Source organism: Zootermopsis nevadensis, unplaced genomic scaffold, assembly GCF_977971745.1.
Source record: "Zootermopsis nevadensis isolate Lab colony 2312 unplaced genomic scaffold, Znev_1.0 Znev_ptg000002l, whole genome shotgun sequence".
Lineage (NCBI taxonomy): Eukaryota > Metazoa > Arthropoda > Insecta > Blattodea > Termopsidae > Zootermopsis > Zootermopsis nevadensis.
This window is the reverse complement of record NW_028259134.1, coordinates 12,938,578-12,965,188: the sequence shown is the minus strand read 5'-3', so window position 1 is coordinate 12,965,188 and position 26,611 is coordinate 12,938,578. Positions and strand designations below refer to the sequence as shown.

Below are 26,611 nucleotides of genomic sequence, written 5' to 3'. Positions count from 1 at the left end.
TTGTACTAAATTAAATCAGAATTTAACAGTTTGTAAACATTTTAGAGTCTGTTCTACAAACGCACACATACTAAAAAACAAATATATTTGCTTTGAATAATAGGTTAAGTGAACCCAAATCCGATCCAGTATTTGTTTGCTTTCACATAAAAATATTCTTATAAAAATACATAAAAAGAAAAGGCAGTGGAAATGAAATATAGGGGACTATGTATTCTATTTCGTCTTTTCTTTCTCTCTTTCAATACATGCAACAGCTCTGGGGCATGAAATTGGATCGACAGCTAGGCAGAAACATTGAAATCTGCTACAGGAATCGCATCATCGGGGGAATACGTTCCGTTACTGGAGGCACGAATAAAGGAGCAAAAAACCATCTGAGTGTAGAAGACGTCTTTCTCTGGATCTCGCAAGAGGCCGACTGGAAAACATCCGACTTCTATGAACAAGGACTGTGTATTACTGACGGATGACAACGGAGTGCTTTAATCTTGGCATACTTAACTGCTCCCATCTCAAAAGAATATATTTAAACAGTAGGCTCGTGTGTGTGGTCGCTTATAGCCAGATAACGGTTAAACCGATTTGCACCAAATTTTGTATTCTTATTCCTTCAAATAAGGAAGAGTCTTCAGACGGTCAAAATTTCTAAAATGTGTCCTGGTTTCGAAACCCGGTAAGGGTGATTTCTGTAACTTGGTAACTAAGCACAATAGAAGAACGTCACCAACATAGATGTTGTCTGTATCGACGAGAAGATTAAAGGACAGCTGCCATAATCCGAACTGTCCTGGCTCGAGTCTCGGTTAAAGATTTGTTTATGGATGATCCAATTCTTTATCTTAATGTGCTTACTCTACAACTGCGGGAGCCAGTTGCACAGTACGTAAGTTGTGTTATGCTTATTTAAAAACTTGACTGCAGTTACACAGCATGCTATAGCCACCCTCCCGAGCTCATATTGGGAACCCTCAGACGCAAACCAAATCCCCGTCGCATTAAGGAAACCTCCGGTATTGCCTATAATAAGTAGCAATCACATTAAAAATATAAAAATACTGACGAAAACTACGGATACTTCGAGTTATATTCGCCCAGTTTTCAGATGGGAGGAGTTATTCCACCCCTGGACTGTATGCTAGATGCCGTGTCGCACTGTGTATTGCTGCTACCGACTACAGAACTGGCTTCTTGCGTGGGTAGAAGAAGAATGTAAGGCACGAAAAGAAAAAATGTAAGGCTGAGTACATCATAAGCGACAAGATAATCCTTCAATCTTTCTACACAATCAGAACCAAATCCATTGAGACGCGAGAAAAGAATGGGAGAGAAAGAAATAAAATCAAGAAAGAAGAACAGACCATGTGACGGCTTTGTATTGTTTTGTGTATTCTTTTATTTTCTTTGGAGAAAGAAATTGTTAGAAACCTTCCACTATTCAGTTTGGTGTCAAAACAGGAGACTTTCGATCAATCTGTTGCTATATGTAAAAGTTTCTTTATATTTTCTTGTGTGCTAAACTTCTTGAAAGGTTTTGTACAGGCCTAAGAACAAAGTTTCTTGTCTACATCACATCTGTGTGTACTCTTGAGACAATGCCTCTGCGATAATGGGTTTGCATTTGCTATACAATTAATTAATGCTTCAGTGAAGTCTACATAGAAGAGAGAAATATTTAGATATTGTCTAACATAAAGGTAACATCACACACTAAAAATCCTCTTTTCAAGATGAAGAAACAAATTGCGTCTCTTAATAATTACAATTATCTTGCATTCTGAAAATAAGAAAGTGTTCCAATATTTAAAATTACTGAAATGTATTATAACGCGAGTCATTTCATTGGAGTCTCTTGGTGCAGCGACGAAGTAATTAGGAACCACCACCACGATGAAATGATTTGATAAGTCTCGATTATCACTTAACCACGGATTTGCTGAAACTTACTCCACAGAGCAGCTTCCTTCCTAAGAATTTAACAGCCGCTCAGCTAGTCAAGAAATTCCCATCCTCCTATGGAATCACAAGAGATCGCCACTCTTCCCTATCCTGAGCCAGATGAATTCAATCCTTACACTCCACACCAAAGATTCGTTTATGTGATTCTCCCACTTACGCCTAGACCTTCCCTTCAGTCTTCCAAACCAAATTTTTACTTGGATTTTCAATTTCTACCATTCGTACCACAATACTAACCAATCACATGTCCTTGATTTTATCACAAAATATCATCTTGTGATGAATACAAATTATGAATTTTCTCATTACGCAACTTTTCCATCCTTCTTTCACTTAGGTAAAAATATTCTCCTTAGAAAACTGTTTCTGAAGCCATTTGTCTCTGTTTAGTCAATACAGGAGGCCATGGTTCACACTAATACAAAATAAGGGGTAACATTACAGTTTTGTAGATAAGTTAAATACATATTTAATCTTCATATTTTTGTATAGCAGACGGGGAAGGTAAAAGAGTCTAAGCATTTCATGAATCGAATTTGTTCTTAATTTCTTTATAAACGCGGTTTTAATTTGGTACTTTCGATATTGAATTTCCTTATCTGACGTATAAACTTGAAGACTTTAGAAAGGTCCTTTCGGCCTTTTCACAAGCAATGTCCAATTAACATATCACGTTATGAATAGGTATGCTTATTAAAAATAAATAAGTTATTCTCGCTCTAAATTCAGATTAAAGGGCTGTGACATTACAGGCTTGTATAGAAAAGCAAGTACGAAACTTTATAAGCTCCTTATCTAATCAGGCTACTATACAATGATACTACGGCAATTTCCCTCGTGTCAAATTGAAGAAAATAAGCCATAAGTTGACCGAATAGAATAGGCTGAGGAGAAGAAATGTAGGCAGAAAGTAAGAAATAACGAGAAGCTAGTGGCTGAAATCAATGAACGCGAAACGTGTTATGACTAGTAATTGGCTAATCAATAAAATGCTTAACTATTCTGTAGCATGTCGAATTTAAAGTGACGCAAAAATATTTCATATGTGACTAATGGGGCGGGCTCCACAGAGATGGGAGAATATTTCTACATGTGGCGCAGACTTGTTAACTGTCTACAGCTACGAAATCATTCCCAGGGTCGAACTTGGCCCTTTAAAGCCCAGTGGGTACTACATGTACAACCTGCTCTAACAATCAGAAATTCTGCATTTTGCCTATGGTTTTTATTTAATTCAAAGAATAAACACCATTAACCAGTTGATCTTTGTACTGGAGACTTTTGTGTTATCTATGTCGTACGGACTGGATTTTTAATTGTTATTTACATGCACTTCAGCTTCAAAGGTTAATCAATGTAATTACTACTACTTTTGTAATAAACATTTAGCATGAGTGGAAGTATGCAAGATTAAATTTTTCGTGAAGACTTATTTAATTCCAGGCTAAATCCATCTTTGTCTAACATTTTGGATGTATTTTAAAATTATTCTTTTATCCCTAAATACAAATAACAAAAATATTTTCCTTCTTAGTTTAAAACATACTCATAAGCTTACTTAATACTTAAGTAAACAGATAACAGAATTGTGTAGGATATGTATTATTCATTTATTTCACATTTCGTAAGTGTCGAGATTTATCTGCAACATTTTGTACTTATGTGAAGTTACAAAATATACAAAAAAAAATATCCCTTATGAAAACGTAGCAAGTCGTACAAAGTGTTGAAGGCAATAAGATAACATCTATGTAACTTACGCCAAGTTTCTCCAAACTTCCAGCCCAGAAAAATTTCACTTAAATCAGAAATGCGTGTGAAGTCTGCAATGTTTCCGGTACAATTTAGAGGCGTAGATCAGATTCTCACTTTATTGGTCCGAAACAATTAAACACGAGGAAAAATAAGATAGCAGAGGCAATTTTATATTACACAGGGAGCTTCTAAACTGCTTAACTAAATACTCTTCAAATCTATACAATTACGTACAAAATGATATGCTTCTGATTTGTAGTGCCCTGATGATAAAGACTGCAAGGACCTCTGAAGAGTCGGTAAACATCAACCTACAACCCATAAGACTAACCACCATGACAACTTCAACTCCTATTTAATATACGCTTAACTATTGCAATTTTTTTTTGGTCAAAACTTGTAAAGGATTTACTTTTAATTTGCTAGCTTAACTTTGTACATCAATATCAATAGGACCTCAATCGACTCACGATCCACAAGTTGGTAATTTATTTTGCATTATCTACCTTGGCTTTAATCATCTACATTATAAGTTGTGGCAAAAATACAAGGTTTTCTGTTACTGGTTTCAGCACACTTCTTCCAACCTCATTAAAATCCAGAGCTCCTAACTTTGCCGTTGACTCCCACCCACCCTGTGCTCACTGCTGATTGGCTGTCGTTAGACAATGACAAAGTCTTCAGGAAGTGCACCGGAAAATGAAGAACGAAAAAGGTAGTAGAAATGAAAAGACAGGAAAAATTACGGAGGTAAAATTATGTGGACAAAGGGCAAAAGCAAATACAGTTGGACTACCGCTTAACCGGCGTAAACAGAATCCGGTTTAAGGCCGATTAATCGATAATCTGGTTAATCCAAATGAAATTCTTCGCTTGAAGAAACAAATACAAATTAATAAAACGCAACATTGGATGAAAAATACTCGATGGTATTTACTAGGCTTAGCAATGATTTATCTATGTCATAAAACATCACTCTTTTCGGTTGTCGCACCGTGTATTTACCGACGTTTCAGAGGTCATTGCTGGCTGCAGTCAATATTCCGAAAGGTTGAGGAAAATAAATTCAGTTAGCTAAAACAAGGCGCGGATTTCTGAAGTATCAAAAAGGCTGAGGTGGACGAAGCATGGGAAGACAAAGTCATGCAGTTTCGATCAGAAAATCAGGTTGGGACAGTCAATGTGAAAATAAAATTAAAGAAATACAGAGTGATGCTGTGAAGACTGGTTTCATCTGGCTGCCTGATCGACTATAAATTTCTCGATTTTATGACTTACACAGTGCTTGAACCCTGTTCGATCTCAGTTCACATTTAAACAGCGCTCGAGTTTCATGCTGTGGCTAAATGCTACAAATGAATCGTGGGTTGCAAGAAATGAAGACAAAAATGTAGGAGGGGGACAGAGGGCCTTATTTATAGGGGTTAAAAAAAACAACTGGTGACAGTGGAGGGTGTCGGTTGCTCGAATTATGCAACACAAGGGTGGTTCTGTACATTGTGGAGGGGGGGCGTTATGTTACGCATGCGTGGCATGGTGACAAAAGCCCTGGGAGGGTCCTCCCCCTGGCATTGTTGAGTCCCCACCCCATTGTTCAATCCACATCTGCAGCGGTTGGTTCCTGTGCACTGTGTGTAACGAGGTTCACATAGGGATCCCCAGATAGCACCACTCGTCAACACCCCTCACCCCCACCCAGTCTTTTCTTTGCCACTCCCTCATAACCTGTGACGAAGTTTGGGACCACACAACTTGAGAGCAGAAAGTAGAAGTGGCTTTTGACTGCAAGATTGGACATTTGCATTTAGCGGGCTGCCAGATGGGCTTCTTTGACAGTGACCAGGAATCAGAGACTGAAAGAAACACTTTACTTGAAAAACAATTAAATCGTACTATATTTATTTAAATAGAACTATGGTTTCTATGTGACGACGCCACTACTAGCTTGTATTAGCTATATACCGTCGAATGGCAGGATGATAAATAATGAATTTTAAAGGATACGGAAGGAAGCGGTCGTGGCCTAATTTAAGATAGGCTTATCGTCCAGGCATTCGCCTGAGGAAGACCACGGAATACCTGAGTCAAGATAGCCGGTCTCCGAATTTGGATTTAGACCCAGGATATCCCGAATGTTAAACGTTTAAAGCTGAGTGGTAACTAAACGTACCAGCTGCTTTAACGGTAAGTAACTCCCATATTTATGGGTTTAGTTGATTTTCAGTATGAACAAGGATTATTTCCTTAAATAGCATTTGACAGATTATATCTGCAATTGAGAAGGGTTGCGTTTTCTTTGCGGTACGCAACAAATTCTTAAATATTATTTAGTTGAACTTAGGCTACACACGGTTAAACAGGAATGCTAACCACTAGACAACAACGTTTTATGCAAAGAATAACACATTTCTCCTCTTGAGACTATTCTGTTTTCAGTCACTTGGAAACTGTCCCTTGAAGTTTAAAAGAAATTAATGCTCAGCTGGAAACCTGTTACATCAAAATGAAACAAGGAGGAAATAATATAGGCCTCGCAGAACTACTATTATACATTGTGGAGTTAGCTGATATGTTAAGTGAGGCATGTCAAATTCGCTGCCCTCTTCAATATTTTTTGCGGACTTATTTCTCCAATTACACAAGACGTGAAGCCCCAGATGTCCTGAGTTTAGTACATTTTAACTTACAATTGCATGGAAAACAGCTCCTTGTTTTCTTTAAAATAAATAGAATAGAACATTTCTGTGCGCTTATGGAAAAAAGAGAAATTAAATATCCTAATCTTAGCTTGGGATTGTAGGCGGTAATGAGATGGCCCCCGGAAGTCGTCTCTTTTCCAAGCATCCCTTAGTGGACACCGAGTCTAACATGCCTGCTCAGGATGACATAAGGTTGTGTAGAAACCGAGTATAGTGGGCAGTGGGGTGAGAATGGAATGATGCAAGATATTTAATTTGCCCGCGATGGCAGTCCCAAAGCAGCACGTAGCAAGTTTCTGCCACCAACACTGTCGGATTACACCGCCCTCCGCACATTTCCCGTAATTGTAACTGTCGACTCAACTCAGCACCGTACAACACCGCTCGAAACACAGTGAAATGCAACGATACTTATCGATTTTCTCGTAAATAACGACGATGTCTTCCTTGGACAGTTGCTAGTTGATAAACAGACCAAGAAATATCCTGCTTTTATGGCTGGTAAATGTTCCAAATCGCATTCACGAAAATAAGTCACTTGGCTTAATCCTGAGCTAGTTCAATCCGGTTCGTAACTTTGAAACCGATTCCTCTTAGATCCTTTATAATATTATACTTCTATCTATATATATGTCCCTTGAAGTTGTATCTTTTTCTGGGGGATTACAATAATAATTCATATGTATAGTCTATATCTTGCTTCCCCATTCCTGCAACATGTTTCGCCAATCTTATCCACCTTTAATTCCTTAAGTTGTTAGGTGTCATAGAAGTGCAGCAGAAGGCGAAGACCGACACAGATAAGATGTTAGCAATATTCGTGTCATTACGAGATCATTCCTCAGCCAATTCCATCCAGTTCACATTTTGATAATTTATTTATCAAACAAAGTTTTCATATTACCCTCCCATCTACACCTAGTCCTAAATATGCCAAGCTTTCCCATTCACCTGGGGATTTTTAATCAAAATGTTATTAGCATATCTTGTTTCCTCATTCGTGCAACGTGTTCCGTCCGAGTTATTCTGGATCATATTATCATCCTACATTTTAAGTTGCCATAAAAATGTAACATAAGGCGAGCCAAACGAAAAGAAGAAGTTTGTATTGTTTTTTGTCACTTTCAAATTGTAAAGTCATTACTCTGTAAACGCTAATCTGTTCCTCGCATCTTTTTACCTGAAAATTGTAATGTAATAAATACAAGGAAACGATAATGTATTCATCTGTTCCGAATCTGATTTGGCAACATAAGATTTTCGTGTGTGTTCTACGTCGTCTAGCGCTCATTTCTGCCAAACAGTTTACCACAAGACGTGTAAAACGAAAGAAGTACATAAAGAAATATAAAATCTAAGAATAATAAAAAATAAATAAAAAGTACAGATATGTAAAACGACACAAATCAAGAAATAAAATTTGATTCAAATTACCAGTGTTGTTACGCGCCCCCGCGAGATGCCACTAGGGGCACTCTGCACAAAGTTTGGGATGAGTTGGATTAACATCTCGACATCCGCCGTGCGACTCATGGAGCACATATCGAGTCTGCATGATGTGTGTAAAAAAATTGAGATCTTTCCCATCGAATGGTGTAGGTGTGAAGTTCACAATTCGCCACATTCTGTTCTCCGACGTTTTGAAAGTGTAAAGTTATTCTGTGCTCACTCTGTATGTGTAATCCGTTGGACCAACCACACACGTTAGCTCTTACTGCATAACCCAGTGCGCGTATCTACAGAACAGTTACACTTTAAGCATTGATACAATCCCTTCGGATGATTTAAATAGGGATATCTGTACTTCGTTCCAAAAATATATTAAGCTTTGGCATAATTTCATCCGAGTACAGTGCCACATTTCTTCGGACAAAATTAGCTTTGGGATCACAATATAATCAGTGTCACCTTTTCCAGCTTCTGAACCAGTTGATTGATTTTCACAAAATTTGGTTATTAACTTTACGCTATTAGAAACCATCCCACTCAAGTAGATTACATTTTAATTCCCTACAATCGATAATAACAACGTTGCGGACAAAGAAAACTGTGAAGTTAAAGCGACATTAACAACTTAAAGCCTTGAAAGTTTATAAAATGTCTGCTTTTGGAAACGTAAACTGTTCCAAAGAACCAATAGTGTAAGCTGTATTATGTTACCCACATACTAGGAACTCTGATGACCTGAAAGAAGACGTCTTCTACTTTGGAAAATTTCTAACGATAAAGCAAGCTGATCTGATTTCAATCTTTTGTATTTATCGTGCGATTAATAGCACATCCATGCTATCTGCTCTCGTCTGTAATTATTTATTCTTCGTGATCGATCTAATTCTCGAAAGATCCTCTCCTGTTACGCAATTCCCCACACGTGCATCAAAAATAAGCCTGCGACAAAGAACGATCGATACGTTCTGCCAGTGACTATGAGTAGACTACAGTATACGGCTTTGGTAAATCATAAACACGACTCGGGACACGAAACTACGAACAAGCGTTTCGTTTGTGTTTGATACGAAGTACGGTATAATTCTGGCAGAGTATTCTCGTGTTGCCCTCAGTTCCAACAAGCGAATGTCAGGGCAGTAGGTTCTCTTTAAAATACACTAACGTCGTTTTCTTCCAAATCGTTACATACATTCAATATTATAGCGCGTATTGAACATTATGCTACATAAATACTGCAGTTGATATAGCGCCGTTGAATAATCTAAGAATATACCAATGAGTAAAGGTAAGAATAATTTGACGGGAGAGTCCTTATTGAGAAGCTAACAGTCGCTCACTAGTCAACAAATCTCCCGCCTTCTACTAAAATTGAAAGTTCATCACCTTGTTGACATCAGCCCGCCACTGATCACTGAGCCACTTAAATCAATTCCACATCGTCATAACCTATTAGGTTCATCTCACTTTCCGATCAATATTTTGTACGCATTTCTTGTCTCCGCTATGCGTGCTTCATGTCAACAAAGATTAGAATAAGGTTGATAAATAATCAAGTTACGTATCACAGAACGTAAACAATGTTTGGGAGTGTTTAATTCACGCCAGATTTATTAAAGAGGACTTTTTTCTATGAAAAATTATCTGGTCTAAAAGTGTCTAAAAATAGCTATTTTATGGTTCACTGACTCGTATATTATTTAACGACACTGCTTCGACAGCAGTTATATACCTCAGAACGTCGAATATAATTTCAGAATGATTATGAATGGGCTCGGAATTTGGCCGGACAGACTGAAGAAAATTTCAGAAAATTCCCAGTCATTACAGCCCATATTCAAACTGGGTATTTCTTAAATACGTGTCTAGGACATTACCGCTGCACCAATGTGCTCGATAAATAATTTAAAAACCACAATACGTACATAAAGTAAGCTCCTTAGGACACGTGTAAATTCTTTGTGATCTCTCGCAAGAATCCTCATCACATCAGTGCTGAATATTAAGGTAAAGGACAATTCTGTTTCTTTGTGTATGCATCACACCATGAAGGAAGCATTCATTTTAAACTGCAAGACTAAGTGAGGTTCAGTTTCTAGTCATAATCATATTAATTCTGTAGGAAAGCAACCCGGTGTTATTTATAGACCTGATGATGGCTATATAGTAGCCGAAACATGTAGTCCAAGTATTTATAACAAGACAGATATTGCGCAACACAGAGAAGTGTAGTGGAAAATGAGTATATGAGAGCGACGAATATCAGATACGAATCAACTTATTAGGTTAGTTTATTTTTAATTTAATTTAACAGAGCACCCTGAACCTAGCTTCTCACAAGCATAAATATATTAAATAAATATAGTATATAAACATGAAAGTACAGGTAAAAATATAAACCTATAAATATGTTTGACCCTCCTTAAATTAACACCACTCATGCATCTATCAAATAGAACAACTACGTTTGTATCTCGCTGCAAGATTAAAGGGCTACGCTGAAGGGTTACACTGCAGGCATGTCAGTTGGAGTCATACGAGTGTATCCTACACGTACGTATATGAACCGAATTACGTCGTGTGCCTGCGGGCAGTGATGCAACCAGCGCCACTGATTGGTCATATCTTCGTCAATATAAGGAGGATACGTGGCTGGGTGCGTCACGGATCGATTTTCTCACGGTTGGAAAAATCCCGGGAGACCACAACAACTTGACTTAATAGCAGAGTTTGGGAAGGCTGGAACAGCTGCCTTGTTCGAAGCTCCGAACTGAGTTACCATCTCCGATTCTTGTAATTCTACAGCGTGCGAATCTTCTTGGCTAGGTCTGTTTATGACATCCATTAAACCGAGAGAACAAGACTGGTTTTGAAACTAAACCGTAGGTGGAATAACTTAAACATATCAGCAAAACAAAGTCTTATACTTAGTACTACGTATGAGGTAGTGAAGTATAAAATCCACTCTTTCTAGACTTCAGCGCCAGATACAGGTGAGTGCTCAGGTTCATGCCCCGGCCGCTTTATCCCTTCGGAAATACCCCCCTTTGACCCATCGGATAGGAGGGTGACGCGTCGACAGCAAAGAGAACAATCTTTTGTCCCTGCCGGGTTACATATCATGGTCGTCCAACTCGTTGTCAGTCACTATACTAGCTCAGCTACGCGGCTTCCCTTAGAAAAAGCCAAAACACAACGACGTTGACAAACCTAGTACATAGTAACAGTTAATGGGACACTGCAAAGAATTTATTCTTACTTTGCGAATTAAAAAGTGTTTTTTGATATTTGTAGGTTTTCTTGCTTCTAAATTTGTTGTATAGTTTCACAAGCGATAGCAATTAAATTAGGTCACAAGCAGCTGTTAACCCTTTGAAGCCGAAGTTGTAATCTCAGTCCGTTCCTCAGAGAAACTCGCAAATGGTTTGTACTTTTTGCGCTGAGAATCATACGACAGTACACACGTACAGGACAAGCTACCTTATTGTAAACTGTTGAACGGCCAACAGTCGTCTTGTAACCCTGCCTTTATTTAAACTCAGGTCGTAATTAGTTGAAATGAACATATCTCTTACCTTCCTTCATTTCAGTCGACACGAGGTTCCGACCGAACGGTTCGCAGTCGGATGTCCGTTACAAGTCCATGGCAAGGGAAACAGTGAGATTGAGAGGACGTTTCGGAGACTGAAGTCTGTCTCTGTCCTCATATAAAACCCACTTTGACGTATCAAGAACAGAACAAGTTGTATAGGCACGTGGGGTGGCTTTCCAACTGTTGCCAGAAAAGACACATGCACTGTGTTGTAATTTGAGCAGGCATTAGCTACATAGTGGGACCTTTAACCTGTGCTTCCGATGGGGCACACATTAAATAACGTTATGTTAGCGGTTTTACAGAAAGAAGTAGTTTTTATTTTAATTATAACGTATAGCCAATAACGTTTATACGTGTCCTTTTTATCATTGGTTAATACTGAACGAGATATGACAAAAGTACATTTAGATCCCTAGAATAAATTAAAATTATACTTGGTAACACTGGTATATCAAAATAAAAGAATTCAAAAGTCCTATTAGAACCTTAAGTAAAGTATGGGTGAAATCGGTGAATTCCTTCTAGAACTATAACAGAAAAGAGAAAACACACACACGTAAGCAAGCACACATGCTCACAAACAATTTAAATTTTACACGTAAGATTACAAATCCTAAAGCAAACCATTCTGGCATAACTAACGCATCTGGACACCATATTGCAAAAGTATTCCAGATGTAGTGAATACGTCATGTGGTCTAATGTTCACTTACACAACATAAATTGTAGTTTCAGCTTACCTTAACGTCGCATGATGATAATTTAATTGGTGTAAAAGAAAGCAGTCTGTACATCGTCACTGTTTCCGGAATTATTGGATGCTTTGTTTAAACTAAATCCGCACGTGCAAAACTTCACTTTACATCACTATAACAAATGATTATACCACTGCTTAAAGCAGTACTATGCCGTACCTGTAGCATTCATACGAGTGTGGTGATCGAGATATCGATACCGATACTGTTATTGGCAAGAACAAAACAACATCGATCTATGTTATGCAAAAACAGAGAAACTGGACAAATGACATAGTTCTAAAAATTGGATGTTTTTATACAAAACATTTTTTGAACCATCAAACGTCAAGACGGTCTCATATTGAAACATGGGCATTCTTTTAATTTTTATTTTTAAAAATACAACAAAAAGCTACCATGACCAAATGAATGTTTGGCGCTATCTGTTGGCACTTCCATAAACCGTTTCAGCGAATTGATAGAATAACTACCAGATGGCAGCAGAATCAAAGCAAACCCGACCGTCTGTAACACAACCGCAGAAAGGGTTGCCTAAGGTATATACATACTGTTAATTTTACGGTTTTCTGGATTCCAGGATATAGCGCGTACATCTACGTATTGCGTCAAAGAACAAGTTGATTAAAACCAGTGCTCCTTTCTACAGCCTCATATATATATGGGCACGTGTAATGAATTCTATTCGGATATTATTCTACCCTACAAGAATTTTAGTTACGATTCGATGAGTTCTCTATATGCTGTTTGTTTTCCAAGAGTTGCGCCTACGGCGATGGCAGAGAAATCTACGGTACGATGGTTTTGTTTATTATAACACCATTACACACTGCCCGCCTAACCTCCCCTTTATCTTCCATAAAACACACATGTATACATACATCAAATCCCTCGACCATATCATGCTAAATTGAGTTAGACTAGGTCTCTCTCAGATTCAATTATAATCCCATTCTCTTTTGTTATGCGGAAAGCAGACCAAGTCGGGAGGATGCAGATGAGTTTAGCTAACCCAGCGACTGACAACGGCAAGTCCCTTGAGGGCTTGTAGGATGGACTGAGATGAACAGCCTCGAAGCTCTACCCATTTTACCTGGACATTACGGCGTAACAATCCATTCTGGAGATAATTGCGTTCCTGTTACTTGGTTTGGGAGTCTATTTTGTTGGTAAATGATCCGAAGGAACACCTAACGTCGTTACGAAGCGGCTAGGGGATTCAGTGCATACGAAAGATGAAACAAATTGGGGGAAGAGGACAACAGGGAATTCCCTTTGGGGTCCCATATCCTCTTCACTATGCATGTACACTCACTTTCAAACACGCTGAAGAATATTATAAAAGTACAGTCGTGATTTACAACAAAAATTCGTTTGACTCTCATGTGTAAGTTTGTGGCAACCTCTAGTTTCAATAGTAGTCTGTCGTTTGAGTGCTTCACTAGCAAACTCACAGAGTACGTACATATTTTCACGTTATTTGTTGAGCATAATTTAACATTCAGTAACGCAGTATTTCGTCCTTCTGGGATTCTCAGAAATATCGATTATTTCCTTTAAAAGCATTAACTAAATAAGACGCGTTGGAATTTGTTTGAGGTAGTAACTGAATTTTTAAACATTTGGAATTCGGGGTTCAAAGAGTTAAACATGAGACAACCGCCAAAAAGATCAGTTACAAGGAATAAATGCTGAATGGGCCAGAACATTGGGCAGCATTTTAAAACCGAATTTTAACTTAGTTCGTCAAACACAATGACTCACTTACATTCTCGAAACACTTCGTTTTGTTTTTGTTTTTTATTAAATTTTTGCACAATTATTTTAAAATGTTAAATTCGGCCACATGGTTAATTAATAATGTCAAATAAATACCAAATGGCCTGCAAAATTTTTCTTAAATAAATCGCAAATTATTTTCACATAATTACACATATCAACAAAATACGTGTGTTTGGGGTATAGGCTATATTCTTATAGGAGTGCACTCGTTTTAAACTCCGCAATATTCTCGGAGTAAAGTGAGAATGCCTCCATCGTTTCAATTAAATTCATTAGATTTGCGTTTCAGTTTTCCAAAATCAAATCACCGAAGTGCCTGTTACATTACTGACCTAGTTTCCAGACTGATCACCACCACGTCGATCGCCAAATCACCCCTCGGAAATGCACACTTGCATTCGGAAGATACCCTATTCCTCCTGTCTTGTCTCGGTCGGGTTCCCATCTACACAGGCAAATATTTTCCGCAGTTTTTCTCGGTTTCTCCAAGCAAAAGTCTAGATAATACCCTCAAATTGGTCACTACCGAATTCTTCCAGATCATTACCTACTCACTTAACGTATTTTCCCATCTAATTCGAAACTGTACACCTGCAGAATAAATGGAGTCTTTAATCAATCAATAGCAATTAATCATCGTATAGCTTTTAGAAGGGAACTCCGTATAACGGTCACACAGCCTCAACAGTGTTAACAAATATATAAATAAATCCCCTTGGAACATGGGTTACAAAATGATACACGGAGATTGAGAGGTATAGACACTTAAACACAACCTTTTTATTCTCATTTTGTTAACAACGCCACACTGTACGGCCAGAGGTTAAGGCTAAAGGGAATGAACGAGAAATAAATCCCTATGCTAACACCCCCCCCCCTTCCCCCTGCTCTAGGCATCATAAGAAACCACACTCCAAATAAGAGCACATCTGAAGGTCAAAAGGAGAAACAAGACTGAGAAGATGATGATGTTCTGTGTTGTGACGTTTACGAAATGTTTACTATCAAGTGGATTAGAGGGCTGCTATTGGTGGGAAATGTGATACGTCAGAGTTTTACGCTACTGCACACAGACTGAAAACATCAAGCAGTTAAGAGTAGCTTGTAGTGAGTGCACCTGTAATGTGTTCTGTGGGTGTTGCGTTAATATTCTAGATTAAATCACTGTGCCACTGTGAGGTAATCTTAAAGCTGTACCCATTAGAATACATGAAAGCCTGTTGTCTGTTGTTCGTTCAGTGGTTGTGGAACGTATGCTTTTAGGATGGGTCGTCACTCACCACGAAATCTTGAGCATGCGCGTATTGTTTTCAGAAAAACATACTTTAACCCTGAAGATTGAGAGTTTGTTCATCTGAAATAGCATCATCTATTGAAGGGTCCACACAGCATCACAACCCAGAAGAATATAAATGTCACCTTTACTATAATGACATGGAGGCTATGAGAAAAATTTTGTCCGTGCTGGGAACCAAACCCATTGTCCAGCCCATAGCTCAGTCAGCATACTGACCGAGCTGTCCCGTCAAAATCCAGGAAACTTCAATATTAGGATCTTCTGGATTTCATCATGGTAAGAAGTTGAGAAAACCACAAAACCTTAGTCAGTTCTAGATTTTAATTAGACACCTCCCACAAACAGCAGAGAAACTGTAATCACTAAATCCCCATATTCAGTATAAGAAATCTGTTATAGCTCTACATGGTTGCTTTCTCAGTTGTAAATAACATCATTTCAAGTGAAGTTTATTGCAAATATGTTGAAGTAGGTAATGAAAGTTCCATATTTTTGCTGTACCAAATTATTGGTATTTGTATCGAACCCGTTAACAAATAACACAGAAACACGAAAGATTGAATTCACTCTGTATATAAAACACAAGCACAAATTATAGCTAATTATTTATTTGCTTTCCTGAACAAACTAGGTACTCTTACAACACTATAATATTGAAGTCTAAAACTGCGGAATTAAACTTATGTCAATCAAGTTGACCACCCTGAAAGCTGAATTGGAAAGCTGGAATCTGGGGATTTTCCAAAAATTCTGGGATGTCTGGTCTACTTCATAATTCCACAAAATATATATTTACTTTACTATTTCATCACTTTATTAAAACACCATAAATAAACACAGACATAACACCAAAAGATCATCAAAATATAACAGTTACTATAAAATATATGTATATAATTAATATTCAGATTTATGAGACATAAATATAATTCAAAACGTAACTTCTTGTTCAGAGTTTATATGCTGGAATGACTTAGGATTTCTATTGTAGCATAAACATTTGAGCAAATATACACATATAAAAGAAGTATGTATTATTCCATCCATGGCACCATATTTGTTACTAATTTTAATGATATGTTGTTCAACGTTCCTAGCTGATAAATAAAAGTTAATTTACACTCTTCATACAATAAGAAACATCGATGTGTTTCAGAGTTTGCATTCATCTGTATCTTATTTTCAAGTAATTTTGTTAGGGCATGAAACTGACTGAATAACAAAAGAGACAATTATTTGAAAATTCCTGTCATTTCTACACCATCAATGAAAATTAAACTTCAGGTCTACCACTCTCCTAAGCGTAATTTTCACTCTGCTTGCAAAAAAAAGGACATAAAGTAACTATGTAAATAAATAACATCATTTTTAAGCGATAATATTCCAAGTTTTTCAAGAGTGTAGTCTGGAATGTTTTTGCAGTATCACTGAAAACAAATTGACAAGTTTGTCATTAATATCCTTTAGTTAATACATCAAAATTGTTTTGTAATAATTTAGTTGTCCATAGTATTTTAAAGAAAAATAAATTTAACAAACAGTGGTGTAGAAATTTTATTAGTGACTTACATGAAACTGGTTAACATTCTACAACACATTTCCTTTAGCGAATCACAGATAAAGTTAAACTACTGAAATGTGTGCTTATCACTATTACACCACCAGACACGTGTACAACACAAACATGTAACACGCTCATTGCTTACTTTTTATACACTTCCTTTCCAAAATATAAAAATACAAATCACATATACACAATTTCATAAAAGTATAAAATTCCTTCTGCCTCTCCACACTAAACAACATTTTATTAAACTTGGAACTGTTCTTCTGAAACCAATACTCACCCTAAAACTTTAACCCACACTGTGCCCTATTTCTGCACCCTTTTCAGCAACAATTACTCATTCGCTACACCGTCATTTTAGTACCTTTTTCAACCATATTTTTATTTTAATGTTCTGTCACACAGGACTTGAGTAAGCTAAAAAGAATTTATAGTTCGAGAACTCCACTGCTTTATAATTTAGCATTCATTTATACCACTAAACAGATAAATATTCTGAATGATTTCTTCTTGCACTAAATCATACAAAATGAGCCGGTATGAACTGGCGGGACGGATGCGCTAGACAGATAAGAATCCATTTGAATGTAAAATATATATGGGATAAGTTTATTAACCGTTGTTAAATGTAAACAGCAGTTTAAACTCCTCTACCATGAGACTGCTGACCAACTCCTGTGATAACGGTTTAACAGTACGCTAGTGCAGCACAAAGTACAGATAAGGTTAACTGAACAAAGTAACATGAAACCACAAAAGTTAAGAGGCCTATAGAATAATTCATGAAATACTAAGATATAAATTGTAAATAAACTTTTGTGAAAATATTTAGTCTTAATATAATCTCCTTACAACCTATCTTCATCGCCTTCACTGCCCATCCTAGACCAGACATTCTAATTTATTTGAAATCAATTTGACGTCTTTGGGTAGTTACAACACACTGTACAATTTCAGTAGTTTCGATGTCATTTAAAACAGCAAAATTCAAAGCCTCTGTTACGTTCTTATCAGCTGTTTCTCCGTAGTCATCGTACGTGCAAAATTCATAAAAGCGGCAATGAAAATTTAAAACTGAGGAATACTTCGAAAGATACCTAACCTCACACATTCAGCATGTTTTTACTTTGCAAAATAAAAGGATAAGTAATTACAATCACACCTTAAGAGGACATACAACTGGCTGAAAATAGTCAATGAAAAAAGAAAGATTTCCATTTTGCTGTACATTACTCTCAAAAAATCATGATTTCTTGTCATACTTTTATCAACGTGCACTTATATTTACATATTCCTCTAGTGACTTAAAGTGCGTGACTGCTTAACTGTTAGAAGTTACAGTGGCAACTCATTCAAAGATTTACAAGAAACAAATTAAGGTGGTAGCTCCAAGTAGAACAGGTATCAGAGAGGTGTCAGTAAGCGGCCTTACATGCCTGACATTAGGAGAATATAACATTAGCTTTGCTCTTCCCTCCTTTTCAGCTTGGACGCATCATTTATACAATGACGGAGTGAAATAATTTACAAAGTGTTATAAAATGCACACAAAAATAATAAGTAAACATTAAAGCACAAAAAGTATGTACAAAGTAATAAAAATAAGAGCAAGATCACCACCAAAATTGATCTTCTGCATTTTTGCTTGGAGCGTAGAACTCACCAATTCTACTCCGTCCACTTAAGGTAATATCAGAAATGCCCATATATCATATAAACAGTAATTATTAGAATAACTTATAGAGTATTATAAAGAGAACATAAACCACACCTCAAGACTCCAACATAATGTTACATAAAGAATAAAAAATGCAATTAAGATGGCACATAATAAACACACTTAGAACAACATCGAGCCCCAAACATTTTCCATCCGCTATCACGTGGATCGGTATTACGACAACAGTAAATTTATTAACAGTGAGACTCTTCAAGTCAGCTGGGACTCTGGCCAAAATAGAGTGCTTTTGACGGCAAACTACTTACAACGCCGTTTGTCTTCTTCTGGACGACATCCAGCATCTGGTTACCATATTTCATTGTGGAGCTCATAGCACCAAACATGCGATTCACCAGACCTTTAGATGGCGGCTTCTCTATTCGGGAAGACGATTCAGGAACTGTCGAGAGACCGCACACAACAGATAACTTTTTAAATCTGATGAAACCTTTTACGAGTCCAAATAAAAGTTGTAAACGTAACCTATACTTTAAATCAGATATACTTTTCTGCAAAATGAAACATTTTTGAGAAAAATTATACAACTGGGTTAATTAAAATTAAATGTAGGCACTTTGTGAAAACATTGGACTGGAATATAATCAATCACATAGTTAACTGATAAAACAAAACAACAATTCAATGCTCAAATATACTAAATAAGACTGGAAGAGAACCGAGCTCACAAATCAAAATTATTAATTGTTAAATTACCATTATACAAATAATGACGAACTGTAACCTCGTGGCAATATTTTCATCTTTCCCAATTCTCTTGAAACTTCCTTTTGGTGCTTTCTTAACAAAATTAAAAAGTTGTGTGAATAAACAACTGTGAAGTGAAAATTCAATGTACATATATTTACATACGTGAATTTTTCACAATTCATTTAAACAAATTTTCATGACATTACTAGCCATCTAGGAATTACAATTCAGTTACAATGTCATCCATTGCTTCCATCTAACTAAAACTTAGTCTTAAATGAACACTGATTGAATAAACCAATATGTGGTAGGGAATCTTTCTTGAAAAACTGATAGTTACTCATCACTGTATTCATAAAAGCCCACCACTGAACCCTGTCTACATCTCACAACCTGTATTTCTTTAAGATCTACAGGGTGGGTGGGAAGTAAGTACGCATTAAATAATCGCTTATAACCATTTCTCAATGCCTACTTACTTCCCACCCACCCTGTATATTAACATTATGAGTCAGCGTAGCTCAGTCGGTATAGTGACTGGCTACGGACTGGGCGACCAGGGATCGATCCCTGACGGGGGCAGAGGATTTTTCCTCTAGCCTCTGCGTCCAGACCAGCTCTGGGGCCCACCCAGCCTCCTATACAATGGGTAAAGGGGTCCTTTCTCAGGGGTAAAGCACAGCCAGGGTGTGATGCTGACCACTCACCCCCCATCTAGTGCCGAGGTCAAGAACGAGTAGGAGCTATACTTCCACTCCCCCCAAGCACCTGCCTGGCATGTAGTGGGACAGCTTCTTCTTCTACATCAACATTGCCCTCTCATCTATGCCTACGTCTTCACTTCAGGTTTGCTAAACCACGGATGATAATAAGATTTTTTGAAAACATCTCCTACTGGAGCAAAACATAATACTCACTAACTAAGAAAGAGAGCAGCAGCTTGTTCACTGTATCTGGTAACTCCTGATGTGGGAAATGACTTGCACCATCAACAATCTTCAAAGAGAACTTTTGCACATAATCTGTAGACTTCACAACACTCTCCAAGTTAACGAACTGATCCTTGTTTCCCGTTAACAGGAGGCACGGCACATCCACCTGTTCTCTCTCCTCACTCACTCTGCTGAAGGGAAGGTTACGATAGTAGTTGATAGGGCCTGTCCAATCCTCTGCAATATAAAGTTTTATGAACGTGCGCAACGACTTGTAATTTTTAAAATCTTTCTCTGCTTTATCCGTACGTTTATTCATGCCAATGCATAGTGTCACATATAAACCACACTGCACTGTCGGCACTAGATATTAAAATTGTCGTAATGTAACAAAAAATTTTATTCATTACTTCAAAACAGACATTTAAGCAGAAATGGTTGAAATGCAGACGACAGGTAACAAACAGTTTAAACTTTCCTACTTTTCTGGATACTTCCAACGTATCGAGAAATGAACTGTTACCGATCTTCAAACCACAATGGACTAATATGAATAATTATCAAAGGTGATTACTACTGACAAAATAAAATTCAAGTCGACCGATGTCTTCTGGGTGCTACTGTCTTGTCATGCATATTTTTACATCATTTAGCATAACTTTAAAATAAATCTGCAGAACTAGTACATTCATGCTGTAAATAAAATACTACGACGGTCATGCAACTGTTATACTTTGAATTCCACAAATCCAAAACTCTCTTGGGATTTCAAGGATATTTATAAACTGTAACATAATATAATTTAGAACAAATGTTCAAAAAGAAATAATTAACTGTCCTAACAAATGTTAGGACAGACATACAAAGGCCAATAAACCATCTTAGTTTTGTATTTGAACAAAATGTGGATCTACGACATACCTTTTCTAGAAAATGCATATTTGTAAGCTTCAACATATGTTTCTTTACTGTTCAGTTTATGCAGATGGTGGAAACACTGGTTGATAATACTGAGATCCTCTTTCAGAGCATCAATTTCAGGCAAGTATGGAAGTTGGCTAAAATGAACCCATCTGAAAAAGTCAAGATATACAATAGACAACCATCTAACAAGTGTCAAAATTAATAACCATCAAGATTTCATATGATGGGGCCTAAATTGTCTGAGGTTCAGCTAACAGAGTTCCCTGTAAAGCAAGATGGGCAATACGTAAAAGTAACTGACCTCAGAAGAAGAAAAAAAGATAACTAATCAAACCACATATTATTGATATAGTTTATAAAATGTAAATATTGATTTTTTTTATTTCCTGCTTTACTTTATGGGTTATGCCTTTCCTGCTCTTCTTAACCTTTTGTGAATTACCTTTAGGGGCCACTCATTTTTAAATAAAAAATTGGATAAAAGCACAAAGCCTTCAAAAGAATTATTTCCACAACCAAACCACAGCAAACATAAACACAAGAAAATGATTGGCTGGAGCCTGCCGAGTCCACATCGAGTGCTCTGATTGGCCAAAACTGGTGACTGTGACTTCATGAGCAATTCATTATGTGGGAAATATTTGTAATGTAAATCAATCAGGGTGTATGGGAGGAAATTTGTTAAGCAAAACTTTGTTGTTCGATGATTTCATTATGTAGGGGTCCACTGTAATTACAAAATTATTCAATACGTACAAATGATTTCTAAAATTCACATTTTATTGTCTTTACATGTGTGTATCTCAGGGCAGTCCATTTGGAATTTGTGGTGGACAAAATGGTACTGTGATATTGTAACGTATACTTATCTGAATACATAGATTTTACCTTGTCAATCATCATAATCATAACAGGGGCATACAATAGGCATATTTCAGGCCACAGAACTAAGAGGCTCTGACAAAAAGGTGATGTTGTGCCAGGTAGTCTGGTAGAAAGTGACCTATTGTTTTAGAGTGCTTACTGCCTTGATGATGAAGGCAGTAAGCACCTCTGAAACATCAGTTAATTTCTTCTTACCTTGTATTGAAGGCACTGGCTGTAGGAAGTTCATTCCAGTACACATTTGGATGTGGACATGCAATAGTTACAAACTTCTTCACCATGTCAGGATACTGATATATAAGATACCACCCTAACATGGCACCCAAATCGTGGCCAATCACAGTACAACTTGTAACACCCAGTGCAGACACAAATTCCTTCAGCTCTTCCAGTAATGTGTCAACACGGTAACTGCGTCTCCACAATGGTTTGTCTGAATCACCAAAACCTTTCAGATCAAGTGCTACCACTCTGGAAAATGTTTAATTTGTCCATTGACCACACTTCATTTACACTTCTACATTTAATTACATCTAGATATGTACCAACAAATTATATTGCAATAGGCTCTCCTAAGGTACTGCTATTTACTTTATAAGATTAGTAATCCTTGAATGCATAGGCACGCAAACATTTGACATCAGTGCTTGATATATGAGCTCTGAGGTTTTCATAGCAGTAAAAATGTGGATTGTGATCATCTACCCCAAACATACAGTTGATGCAATCCTCTAAATTGTTGGAAATAACCTACAAAATTGCATGGTATCACAACCCACAAGTCACTTAGTAATAATGAAATATGTATTAGCAAACAGATAACATGCATGCATAAGTTGTACTTTCTTATACCAGTACTGACAGTACAACTTAAGTTCATCATTTGACAACACAGACAGAGATTTAGATATGTTACATGGTAAAATTCAGAGCTGAAAGATCAAATGCAAATAAAACCAGTAGCATTGTTACTACTGAATACATTAAAAATGCCAAGTTAAATGATTAAGATAAAGGTCGGTTACTATATGTATTTTATGGTTGCCGAGTATTAGAATTACATCAATGGTTAAAACGCAAGCAAGAACGAAAGGAAGAGTAAATGTATCCAGTAGAATGAAGACTGAATTGTGAAACTAAATAAATTTAATATATTATGTTAGAAATAACTGTCACAGTGAACATGTGCTATTAAAATTAGCAATAAATAATTTTAATTTGGTGTCTACACAGCACAATAAATACATTATGTTGCAAGTGAGCCAACAAGAAAAAATACAATGTCTAGCACATATCTAATCTTAATATCAAAGGAACTTTATAATTTCAGAGTAAGGTAAAGTTATAGTCTAAATATGCAAAGATTAATTAATCTCTACTGGAGTAACAGAGCAATGTCACAATGCTTTGAACTTTGACAACATAAGATAGGACCAAAGAAAACCGAAAGACAATGATACCTTTCCCGTAGAACTCGCTCACATCCAAGCCCTACTCACATGTATCCTTCAAATAAAGGCAGCAGATTTCTCCAAAATATTGGTAACCACCCCAAAGACTACACAGGCTGTCACAACCGAGAAGACCACAATCTACATAAAGTAGAGCTTCTCATCACAAAACATCCAAATTCAGAAAAATCTGTGGTGAAAAATTAGGCCTACTTTGATTTTCTCTCTCAACAAAATAATTCCATTTCACCACACCCATCCACCACCACAAATTCAGAACACAACTGCAATTACTACTACAAAGGCCCATAATTTGGCTTTCACCATCTGCCCCAGCAGCTGTGATGGGCTCAGAGTATTACACTACCATTCTCTGTACCTGTAATGTTGTGCCAACACTGGAATCTGGTACCTCCAACTAAGCCAACAGTCAGGAAATCCATGCAAAAGGAGAAGAAGTGGACTGTCCCTTTCTCCTGATTCCACATAATGCAGCTTAACTCCCTGCATACCAAAAAATAAATAACGACACGTACGTTATTTAATTGCGTAACTGACAATCATAAAACAATCACCACGTGGTCATGTTGCATCAGTCACACATACCACCGTTGTTAGGTTGTATTATGACTTCTCATATTCAGAAACATCCTACAAAAATTCGAATCCCAGAATTTCTGGTGTATTTATACTGTTAAATGTACTGGTTAACAAACTTACCTTTAGCTTCATGTACGAATGCCGCCCTAACTCAGAATCTACTAGGCATGGGGGCGGGGCTTCTCTTCTTTGCAACGAAAAGAATCCTTTTGGATTCCATGCCCACTGTGGCAATCTCTTCAGAATAACCCAAAATCCACAAATGAATGATAAAAAATGTATTTTAAATGAATCCCATGGTGAAATTGACACGATACATTCTTGATCGCAAACTGAGAACATTGTTCCAGGCCACCCGCAATATTGCAAGGTGAAGAACGGGATATTCTTCAAAAGTACAATCGCGAAGAACACTGGACCGATAGAATCAAACGTGATAACAGAGTGACACTGACTGATATACGCATGCAAGACTTCAAGGGCAAAGGTACTTCCGACTCATCATCCCATACTCTTCACTCAATACGTCACGGCGGATGTAGACAACCGTTACATGTAACCATGGGTTATTAATACAGATGCCTAATTTCATTTACTGTCAGCCGTATTTGAGAAATCCTTCCCTGGGGACGTCTTTCGTGCCGACATGTTCAACGTGAACGATGCTATGTATTTTAAACCAATTTTTAATGGAACATAAAATTAGATGAAACTACTATTCGGAAGCAAATAAAAATCATTTCTGCAGGACACATTACTCTTTTGCAAACGCTTGCACATATTTCACGTATTAAACAAACTATTCTTTGCCGTCGTATTGAATGCACATAGGCGCAAAATATCCCCAGAAGGGTTTAGGTGTTTACTTCACCATCTTATACTCAAAGGGACTCATTGGATCAACATACATGACTCTCTGTCCATATATAACATATATCTATACCATTGTATCTTTATTCTGACCAACCAGGGTCTCATCTCTTATTGTTTGTATAAACTGAAAATTTATTGCAGGTTCAAACTTTGAGTGAACATATCAAATATCTGTGAGAAACTCATTACAGTTTGGAATCACCTGATCCTGAACAAGAATTTTTTATAATTTACTTAGGAATATGACCCTCTTAGGATTATCACTCTAATTTATTTTTCATCATGTCCTAGAATTTGGCCAGATTCTGACGTAACACACAGTTGAAGTTACCTAAATATAAGTCCTTTTGTTTCTGTTTTTAGTGAGAAATTCTTTTAACCTTTAATGTACAGGAGTATGGCATTTAAGCCTCTGTACTATGGAGCTCCTGACCACTTAAATCTTTGGTAAACAGCTTAGTATATGCCACCAGTTTCTTCTTCTTGTCCCCACAGAAAGATACTGGCATTTTCATTTCAAACTTTACACTATGCAGGAACAGCAGTCAGACTGATACCACAACACGAGATGTGATGATGAAGGTATATAAAATAATATTTACATATGCAACATCAATATATGATATACTGAAATGGCTATGTTCTGAATAAAATGTAAGAATTATGCCACTGCCAAGTTTAAATGGAATTTTGAAGACAATGAAATATAATGCAGAATGAACCATCCACAGCACGAGTTTAACAAAAGTACAATTTTCGATTGTGGTGTTCTGAGTTATAACGCTAGATTTATGTAGGTGGTTACCAACATTTTAGAAGAACCTGGTGCCTCCATCTTCTATTTTATGATGAAGGCAACAAAGTGTGGGAACCTAGATCATTACCTCAAATCTCATACAAAATCATGAATACTTCTTGAAAATAGTAATTTGTCCATTCATTTCTTTTTCTAAATTTAAAACCTGAGAAATCTTTTATGTAATTTTAGACTGTCATAAATACAGTTTATACACTTTATACATGTCTACCTACAGATATTGAATAATGTTTCAATTTAAAGATGTGTTCCGCTGTTTGTTCCTCGTTATAATCTAGTATAGATAATAGCTCCTCCAATTGGATGCATGGCAGTAAATGGTTTAAAGATCACATTTACACAACTTGAAAGTAAGTTCTATAGAATTACTCAATTAAAATCCAGTAATGTTTCTGCATTAATTAGCAAGTTGACACAAGATTTATATTAATTCATACTTGTTAGTTCAGGTATCTGCTTTTGTCACCTTGATATTCACATCTTCAGAATCAGCTGGGTAACATGAACATGCATTTGGTAAGAGAAGTGAGAAAACTTATGCAACAGTAACCGCGCACACATTTAAATAATCCAATTCACGTCTTCCTCAAGTAGCCAAAACATATCTGAAAATGTAAGAAACTCCACAAAGATTCATCACCACAAAATCCCCATCACTGGTCCCTCTACTGAGAACGTTCAATTTGTTCACACCCCCACAACCAACTTAATTCATTTTATCATCATCTTAATACTATCTTCACCGTAATTTCCAAAACGGTCTCTAACCATGGTATTATAGATGAAATCATGTTCTCAATTCTTACCTACTCCATTTCTTGTCCATCTTAACCTCTCTGGTTCACT

General features: G+C 36.9%; 1 protein-coding gene and 2 long non-coding RNA genes across 3 annotated transcripts in view; 1 reads left to right on the top strand and 2 right to left on the bottom strand.

Annotated features, from left to right (window-relative positions):
* The window catches only part of LOC110832187 (uncharacterized), a 240,552-nt gene extending 228,153 nt beyond the window's left edge, over positions 1-12,399 (bottom strand). The window contains exon 1 of the long non-coding RNA XR_015535426.1: positions 12,195-12,399. This is a non-coding gene — a long non-coding RNA (uncharacterized LOC110832187). The remainder of the gene's footprint in view (positions 1-12,194) is intronic.
* Positions 12,400-14,904: 2,505 nt separating this feature from the next.
* Positions 14,905-17,682, top strand: LOC147875073 (uncharacterized). Its single transcript, XR_015535403.1, has 2 exons — positions 14,905-15,170; positions 15,306-17,682. It is a non-coding gene; the product is annotated as an uncharacterized LOC147875073 (long non-coding RNA).
* Positions 16,080-24,839, bottom strand: LOC110832198 (epoxide hydrolase 4). Its single transcript, XM_022068997.2, has 6 exons — positions 24,196-24,839; positions 23,855-23,979; positions 22,220-22,495; positions 21,137-21,288; positions 20,201-20,452; positions 16,080-18,975 (listed from the first exon to the last, which is right to left on the bottom strand). Exons 1-6 carry the CDS (start codon positions 24,415-24,417, stop codon positions 18,791-18,793), a joined length of 1,212 nt encoding a protein of 403 aa, XP_021924689.1. The 5' UTR covers positions 24,418-24,839; the 3' UTR covers positions 16,080-18,790.
* Positions 24,840-26,611: the final 1,772 nt, after the last annotated feature.